The 9,817-nt window shown below is 41.6% G+C and overlaps 1 protein-coding gene across 1 annotated transcript in view; it reads left to right on the top strand.

Annotated features, from left to right (window-relative positions):
* Positions 1-7,079: 7,079 nt before the first annotated feature.
* LOC115375849 (receptor tyrosine-protein kinase erbB-4) overlaps positions 7,080-9,817 on the top strand; it is a 149,487-nt gene continuing 146,749 nt past the window's right edge. The window contains exons 1-2 of the mRNA XM_030075430.1: positions 7,080-7,119; positions 7,305-7,456. Of these exons, the coding sequence (XP_029931290.1) occupies positions 7,080-7,119; positions 7,305-7,456 (192 nt within the window). The remainder of the gene's footprint in view (positions 7,120-7,304; positions 7,457-9,817) is intronic.

The raw sequence follows: 9,817 nt of genomic DNA, 5'->3' as shown, positions 1-9,817 counted from the left end.
GACTAAATATTCCAACCAATGAGATGATAGATTTTTGAACAGTCCCGCCCATCTGCCACTTTGCTTAAAACAATCATAATGACATGAAATAATGCTTTTTACAAATAATACTTTGTGTGTCATGTTAACACTTATTTAAAAATAAATTGAAAAAATAAAATGCTGTTTTATCATACAATGTAAAATTGTATTGAGATTCTTTCCAGTGTGTTTTGGGTGAGAAAAATGGAGCATTCTTTGATAAGAAAACAACCGAGTATGCAGCTTGAAGCGGGAGAAAATGTTGGCACCACAAAGCCAGCAGCAGGAGGAAATACCAAGCCAACACAAAACACTGCGTCAACAAAAAATAAATCAACCAGCATAGTAAAAAACTCAACAAGTGAGGGGTGGAAGATGAACTGGGTGGGACAGAAGTTAAATCTTGGTGGTGGAAATTGAGTGTAATGCAAATGTATTATTTCATGGTTGAGTAAAATGAACCAAACAGCAAAACAGAGCTTGCTTTTGGATTAAAGTTATTTTCTCGCCGTGCTTGCTATGTTGTTTAATTTGCATCATAAACATTTATGTCAGCCTATAAAATGTGAATAAACTCTATTCCGCTAATAAAAAGGTAGATTAACTGAGTTTCGATGGGTTTACCCTCCACTACATCCCTGTTCTTTTATTCCCTCACCTCTTATTCCTCTCTAGTGTCATTTTTCTTTGATTGATCAAACTGATTCAACTGTTGATATTGTCTGGCATTTAGTCTCATATTCAACCGTAAAATCTTATTTTTCTTCAAACAGGTGAAAAAAAATCTGTCAGTGGGATGCGTTGTTTCCAATGCAGTTTCATTTGTTTCATTTTTTTTTCTGGGAACAAGTATAAATATGTTGAAACAACGCGGAATCAAGCAGATCAGTGCATTAGGATCAAGGAAATGGCACGTATTTCACAACAGTTCTTGAAACAAGTTGATTGGAAACAAGTGGTATAGTCTTGTCCTTCTGGCACATTTTTTCTGCCTGCTGAAGAAAAGATTCTTAGGGATCCACACTATTAACAAGATGTAATTTTTCTTCATATTGCCCCTTGCCTTCCTTTGTGAATTTTTTCCTCCATTAACATTTTTCCGTTGAGTGTTCTTTGTACATTAGTGAATGAAAAAGTCGACAAATCCACAATGTGCACAATATCTGCAAGCTGAATGTTAAAAAAAAGAGGGTTTGCCTACAAAGTGATGTCGATTAGAAAGTTCCTCTGTCCTGCCTGGCAGATGTCACATCCCTGTTATCCCCTGGCATCCCACACCTGCCACACACACACCCACACATATATACAAAACATCTGCCAAATATATCAAGTGGACGTGCCCTCTTGTCAGCCAGTGCATTAACAGAGAACAGGCAGCGACTCGGGAATTACACTGTCCACTATTGTGGCTGAGAGGCAGAAGAATGGAGAGAGAGAAAGAGAGAGAGATAGAAAGACAAGGGGTAAACACAGAGGACTGGATGGCTAAGGGCAGAGGGAAAAGAATGAGGGAGAGAGAAAGAGGTAGAGCAGATGGATCTCGACACTTTAGAAATGAGCCCAGAGAGAAGAGCATTTACAGTAGAGTGTGTCTATATGAATGCTAATGCTCCAGACGTCATTCCCACTCTCACAAATACAAGATTGGCTCTCTCTCACGGCTTTTTTTCCTCCAATTCTATTTTCTCTGCCTAGCTTTTCCTTGCTTACTCAGTCCGAATGGATGCTCTTTCTCTTTGACTCCGTGTGTGTGCATGTGTGTGTGTGTGTATGTGTGTGTGTGTGTGTATGTGTGTAAGTGTGTGGAGCCGTCAGGTAATATTGGCTTCTGAAGAGTTGTTTTCCGCTCACTTTTCACCTCTCCACCCTGATCTTTTATCACCATGTGCACACACACACATACTGAAACTGGCGCGCGTGCACACACACACACACGTGCGCGCGCGCACACACACACACACACACACACACACAAATGCGTTTCAATAACGGATTATTACTGATTCCGACTCACCCCCACTAACCTTTAATCTCCCCCTACACAGACACACACACACACACACACACACAGACATAAGCGCACACCCTGACAAACACACACATACTTATCGATTGGACCTGTTTTAGATCCCAGCGCACACTTCCTTTGAGTTTGTAGCCTCGCTTAAATCATTTCATCTAATAACTAATCTGTGTGTGTGTGTGTGTCTGTGTGTGGGTGCGTGTGTGGTCAGCAAATCTCATTTATCACCATACCTCAGGTCCCCTTACTGCCATCTTGTCCCCCTTAACCTGCACCCAGAGCAATATGGAGGATCATGGAGGAGAGGAAGTGCACTCATCTTTGCCAAGCCAACGATCCATAAAGCAATATGGGAGTTTATGAGCTCTCAATGTTGTTCAATATAGGGGCAAGTTCAACTATGCAATTGTCCATTGGCTTTTCCTCTTTTTCGTCCTTTCTTTCTGAAAGTCTTGTGGAGTGTATAAAAGAAGAACTGCTGCAATAAAGTAAAATGAGTAAAGTACGCAGAGATGTCGATACTCACTATTTCTGATGAAGGGTGAAATGCATATGAACAAGAGATTGGGAATTATTTAAACACCACTCATGCCCCTTAGACACACACTGTGAAAAAAAAAAAAAAAAAACATCTTAACAAGTCATTTAGTGTCATACTCAGTGTTAAAATCTTGTTTTTGTTCAGACTGGTGAAAAAAATCTGCCCGTGGGACGAGATAACTTCACTGGTTTCCAGTCCTGGTTCAGAATTGCTTTGGAATCAAGAAATGTCATTTTCTTGATTCTGGTGGGCTAATCTGCCTAATTCTACATTGTCCCATCATATTTATACTTATTCCCAGAACGCACACACACACACACACACACACTCACACACACACACACACACACACACACACACACACACACACACACACAGTATGTGTGTCACTTTGGAAGCACAGTATAGTTTTGTAACATCACACTAGAAGAAGCTGAACCACAGAAAAGCTGTTCTCAAGAGAAATATAGTTTTGTAAAGGGAGGTTACTTAGAAAAGAAGTTCCACTTGAAAAAAAAGAAGATGTGATCTATATCTGCAGTGTCTTCCAATGCAATATCACAAGATTTAGCAAAGCTAGCAAAAAACACCTTATATTTAAGCAATATCACATGAGAGGGAGTGTTGTTGTACTATATATCAGCACAGCTGATAAAAAAGGAATGCTTAAATAAAAGTGTGAAAAAAATATTTCCTCTCTCTGTAGACAAAAATAATTAGTAATTGCAGCACTTGACAAAGTGACAAAAAAGTAAAAACACTTTATAGTTGAATTTAGTTGAACTGCCATCAAGCTACTGCAAAACATAGTTGAATGACGAGTTTAATTACTTTTAATGAAACTCCTCCCCTGCCTACAGTACAACACACACACACACACACACACACACACACACACACACACACACTCACTCACACAAACACACACACCTCCAGTCCTGCCTGTGGTAGTAGCATGGCGGCGGTGCCAGCTGAATGGAGCAGATGGTCGCGGGACTGAGGCTGGGGAAGCTGCCTGATTGGTGAAATGGCTGGCAGGCACAGCAAGAGCGCTTGATGGGTGGAAATAGGAGACACTAATTACAATTCTGTATTGATGCTTCATTAATACTGCAGACACTTGCAAAACTATATTCTATTTCTTTTTTTTTTATTATTTTCACCGTTATGTTACCAGTGAAATTCCATTGTTTTTCCTGCAGAAATGCCCTGCTTCTCATTGAAACAGTTAAACACATTCATACCTGGCATCCGCCCAGTGCAACCACAGTCTTGTGCTGCTGGATGCGTAGTACCTCCACTGGACAAGCTGAAGGTTAAGTGCCTTGCTCAAGGGCACCCTGACAGTAGCTGCTGAGGGAGAAGGGCAGCATAAAATGTCCACTTTCCCCACCCACAGTTTCCAAGCTGGTGGTGGAGATTCACATCAATAACTTTTTGATCACAGGTCTGCTTCCCCAACCCTTCAGCTGAAGCCACAAGTAGATCCACATCAGTTACTTGCAACACAAAACGGTGTAACTTTTGGTGGCTGAAATAAGAGTAAACTCCTAATAAAGTACCTGCACTAAAAACTCAACGTAGGGTAAAGTAAATAAAGTACTGTATGCTGAGATCCTTTTGAAAGTGCAGAGTTCATTCACACAGGAACTCTGTCCGTTATTGATGTCTAGACTGTGCATTTTGTGCTTTTATTGTTCGTATGTATTGTCATTTACTGTCATGTGTTTAAACCAACTTTTCACATCTTTGGACAGTTAAGATTGTCTTAAGTTCTCAAGTAAAAACAGGGAATTTAAAGTCATAAGTTGTTCATTCATAGGGCTCTATTTTCATGGATGTGCATTGACTGTTGAATGTAATGGTATTTTGGTAACTTGGAAACACACTTTACCTGTTAATATGGTATTTTCGTACTTGCCATCTGGTTTGGTGTAAGGGTGGGTGGGATTGGCTGTGTGCTAAAATTAAGTGACTCCTCTGAATTTCTCTTGTGTTTCCTCTCCATTTTCATTGTATGCCATGGTGCACATTATTTTAAGTTGCGGGCACTTGTTTTTTACTTTTCCATGCTTTGTACTGTTCCACAGCATATTTGGTCATTACTGCAAACATGACCACAAATCAGTTAATACGGAAGTTGATACAGAAGTTAGCCCCACAGTTTTTTTCAATGGCAGTGGCTCAAATAAAAAATGTCCGCTGCTCTGACCAGTCTACTATGTTGATTTCAATTTGGAATATCCTTTCTACTCCTGCTCTGTTTCTATGGTCAAGTCATGACCGGCTGAGAAGATAAATCATCTCCAAATCTCTATTTACATTGCACTACACCCAGCTCCTTTACTCCAGGCTGCACTCAGCTGAGTGAAGGTAGCAAGTGAGATTGAATATGCCCTCACTGACCACATGCTACAGTAGTACGCATCACTTAGCGCTAGTTGTTGCAAATGCGCACTCAAAGTAGGGCCCATACGCTTGAATCAGTGCTTCAGTGCTACACCAGCACCTGTACTGACGTGTGTTTCCCATCGAATGGCCAGACATGACAAACTGACCCACAATCTGACTTAAACATTTGCTGTCTTTAATTCATTTTTGAAGACAGAATTAATGCACATGGAGGATTGCAGCATAAAAGCTACTTTTTCAGGCCTTTTGACCCCTTTTATGTTTGGGTTCCTGTACTTTAAATTGAGTTTTCCCTACTTGTGCAACAAAGATGCACTTGATTTGTGTACGTGAAACATCCTTTCCTTCTGTGGCAGTAAAATGAGAGAAACAAATGTGATTTTTTCACCCCAAACAGTTCTCTTTGGGGTGGAGCTACTTTGTTAATACATGTGGATGTCAGTGTTGGTTGGAAAAAGGATGTTTTGTCAAAGGGTTTAGAAACCTGCCATAGATATGGCAAACAGGTGTGTGCATTTATTACTGTGAAGCTAAAAATGTGACACATTCCCATTCTGATATGTCTGTCCTTCCCACGCGGCACTGCAGCACTTTCTGGACGCTATAATATCTTCAAAGTCTTGTAATCTCGTCGGCCGACTAAAGTCTCCAAGTGAAACCCTCTGTAAAGGTCAACCAATGCGATTTGAATATCTTTGATTAAACGGCAAGCCTTTGCCAGACCCAGACTGTAGGTCACTGCCTTAGAGAGATGATACACGCCTCCCCCCGCCCTGCTCGTCCCTCCCCAAGCCTTGACTTTCAGCGCTCCCTCACTGTGGAGGGTCACGTTTGCCGCACTCTGCACTCTTTTCAATAATTTGCGTAATCTCCTGCCCTGTTCTTTCCCAGACTCTCTGCCCTCTGTTCTTCAATCCTTCCTCTCATTTTCATTTGCCCCCCCCACCACCCCGCTTTATTTCTCACTCTTCTTTATTTTTTTTCTGTTTCTCTGTCTCTATGCCATATTCACACACTGTGTTCAGTTTCAGTGGTCCGAAAATCTGCTGTACCCTGCTGTTTTAGAGTCCTCTCATACCACTGCCTATTTTTTCTCTCACTGTTTCATACTCCATCAGGTCCTATACAGTGGCCACTGAATCTTGAAACTGTATCCTGGCGTTTTACTTATAGAGCCATTTCTTGGAGGTAGAGGCTTTTGGGATGCAGGAATCCTTTTTGGTCGAGTTATTAGGCCTAAAAACAGTATGTGCTATGAAAAAAATGTGCCCAAAACTAAAGCCCCATTCAGATCACAGCTAAGTGCAGATGTCACTCCTAATTTAAACGCTTAGTGCAGTCAAGTTAACATCCAGTACAATTTTTAATGAGAGCGACAGCTAGTAGTACTGAGTCCCGCTTGAAGCAGGTAGTGACAGTCAAAGTTGTCTTTAGTTATTATGCAGATGAGCCTGGCTGTGTGTTTATGGATGGGAACAGGGTTTGGTAATTGCCTGTTGACGTGCAGTGATAAAACTGCAGCACTAACAGAATTCCTCACTGGAAGTAGATAAGAACCCTTCAAAAACAATTTTAGGGCGGATCGTGAATCAACTTGGTCAGATGCCAAAACCAATTTATTTTCGGGTTCTCAGCAGATGACAATGTCAAAAAAAATAATAATATAAATAGAGGGAGATAAAGGAAACAATCAAGTATTTTCATTTTTATCTGAAAATATGCTAGCTACTGGGTTTGAAAGAACAGGTATTTGAAATACGGGATGCATTCTCAGAGCAAATATCATGCTACAGCACTGAAAGTACAGGAGCACGCCCTTTTACTTGTTCATACATGCAAACATTCTCCTTGCTCTAAAAGCTAGAATCACTCGCCTATGTAAGCTAGTTAGTAAACCTGCTGAATTTCCAAAATAAAGAAACACCATGGTGAATGAATGGAAAAAATACTGTTGCCATTTAAACTATTATCCATCATCTTCTGAGAGGTCCATCTGTTACGTTTTGCTTTGCACAAATGGCGAACTTTCGCTTTGCAAACTTTGGTCATGTTCTTTGGCTCCGCCCACTGAAGTTTCACTTAATGGGATTATTTGGCCCCCTGAGCACCACTTCCTCCAAGTGTACTGTATTTAAACTCCATCATGCCCTGCATCTGTCTCGGTGGCTGTCACAGCACTCTGTCATCCTAATTACTGTTTTTATGTTTTATTATGTTTGTATGTGTCATCATAATGTGGTCGCTCTATGAGAGAAATTGCCTCTGAGTGGATATTAAAGTTTCACTCCATTCTCTGTCTCTCTGCAGTTTGTCCTGGCACAGAGAACAAGTTGAGCACTCTATCCGACCTGGACCAGCAGTACCGCACCCTGAAGAAGCTCTACGAGAACTGTGAGGTTGTCATGGGCAATTTGGAGATTACCAGCATCGATCGAAACCGCAACCTGTCCTTCCTGAAGGTACAAACACGAATAAACCACCTCTGGCTTGTTTGTCCAGCTGGTGAAGTTCATTTGGTCAGCTTATGAGATCAATAATGCTCACTGGGCAGTGGAAAGGTAGTTTGAGAGATTGTCCTTCAACCCAGCGACCTCGGTTCAAACCTCATGCGCATCTGTCCCACTGAGGTTTCTTTGGGCAAGATATGGAATCTGTACCAGCTCCATTTGATTTAGATTTTCATGCCCAGCCGTATCTTACATTAGAAAATGCTAATCACATAAAATTACTTAAAATACAGTACACTAAATTCTTAGCAGGCACCGTGGATAGAGCTATCGCTGCATTTTACTAGGAAAGTTCAGAGTCGATATTCCAAACTTTGGATCTGAATGTACTCCAGTGCTTCTGTTTAGAAAACATCAGTACCCCCAAAATGGCAAGTCTTTGAATTTGACAGGCATCTTAACAGGACTGACATCAATTACTGAAGCATAGTTTGTGAACAGAAACAGCATATTAGGAAGGGCCAACTCTCTTATCCTGCTCATATAAATAATGTTCAACATGTGTGCAATATGTCACGCTGGTATGCTGCAATGTTAATGTGAAGTCATGTGTGCTTATGATGAGCTCGCTCGAACTTGTAGACTGTTCCCAGTTTTCATTAAATATATTGAAATGCAGTATATCTCTTTGGGATTAAGAGTTGATTCTTGTATCAAGGTTCTGTTCAGAAATTGGGCAAGGTGTACAAACTCACTCAAACTCAGCCTGCCATAGCCTTCAGTGGACAACAGTGGTCACAAGGACTCATGGTTTTTTAGTTACCCAATTAGCACTTTGCCAGTATAATATAATATAATTATGCAGTAATATAAGAGGCATTGGGTAGAATTACAATGAAAGGCACTGTTGGTGAAATGGCACAAGGCAGGCACATGAGCAGTACTGGGAATACAGTCCCACCATTTGTTCCAGCTGAAACCGTAGGCCCTTGGTTCAATGCTTTGTGTGTGTGTGTGTGTGTGTGTGTGTGTCTCATTTGTGCACTCGTATGCTTACAGGCTCCTGTGTGCATCAATGGGAATGTGCTTTTGAATTCACACGTGCTATTGCGTGCGTACATACATGCCACCAACCCCTCCCCACCCACCCCCTTCTCCCCTGCTGTTTAATGAAGTGAGGTGTACTCTAATTACTGGGCCAGCACTCTCAAATGAATACCATAAACAGTCCCATCAGGCCCAGCATCATTAGCACAACAATTAGGCATCTGGGGGATTGATAAGTGGATGTGAGGGGGGATTCTGGAAGTATGTGGTTGCCATAGCAACTCTGTAGTGATCACGCTATTGGTCAGGTCAAATTGACTCCACCCCCTTTTTCAAGCTTGAAAGTGTACATTTTGATTGTGACATTCATAGGAGCAACATATCATCACTGGGAAGGGGAAACTCCAGTCCTGTTCATTTTTGCCAAATTAGACCAAAAAAAAAAAAAAAAAAAAAAAAAAAAAAACGCCTGGCTGTCGAGCTAAAAACAAAGCTGTTTTTCTTAGTTCCTGAAGAGTTAACATTTTGGAGACGTAACAGCAGCGAGGATTCATATACAACTTTCTTTTTTATATAATCATCAAATGGCCTGATCTAGTTTAACAGCGATACTAGGTTGCCTCACTTGTTGTTAACAACAAGAGCTCTGGGAAAATTGTTATTTATCAGTCTTAGATTTTGGATTCTGCCATAAATTTGCAATTGAAAGCAACACACACAGAACGGTTCATGCAGAGTTCATCACATAAACACACAGGAGGTGCTGCATGCGTGGCTGGCTGGGGGTATTTCAGTAGATACAGTATGTGGATTCATAAATATTGAGCCATAGGCAGGCTGCAAATGGCTATGGAGAGCCAAGCCTGCTGCATTTTGATACTCACTGTTTTGTTTTAAATTGCCACCTGGGAGGGATAGATGGACAAATGGATAGACAGAGGATGGATTAACAGAGGAAAGAAGGAAAAATGAGGGAGGAGGGGAGGGAAGGAGCTGGAGGGATGTCACTTTTATGTCAGGCAAAAACAGCTGCTCTGCTAAAATAGCCATGTTCAGCTACTGTGCCGCGAGGGTGTTTGTTTGTGCGCGTGCCTGCATATATCTGTGTGCTTGTGTACTGTTGTGTGTGTGTGTGTGTGTGTGTGTGTGTGTGCATCTACAAAGAGGTGAGAGCAGAGATAGGGGGCGATGCAGGACAGAGACGGAGGAAGGAGGGAGAGACAGCGGGGGCGGAAAGGAAGACTTGGTGGTTTTTGCCTGGTGAGATCCTGACAGTAAGATGGATGAGATCGCTCTCCGGCCCGCTCAGGTCCGGCTTCCTTCCAA

Source organism: Myripristis murdjan, chromosome 2, assembly GCF_902150065.1.
Source record: "Myripristis murdjan chromosome 2, fMyrMur1.1, whole genome shotgun sequence".
NCBI classification, from domain to species: Eukaryota; Metazoa; Chordata; class Actinopteri; order Holocentriformes; family Holocentridae; genus Myripristis; species Myripristis murdjan.
The sequence above is the reverse complement of the archived record's forward strand: the minus strand, read 5'-3'. Positions and strand labels throughout refer to the sequence as shown.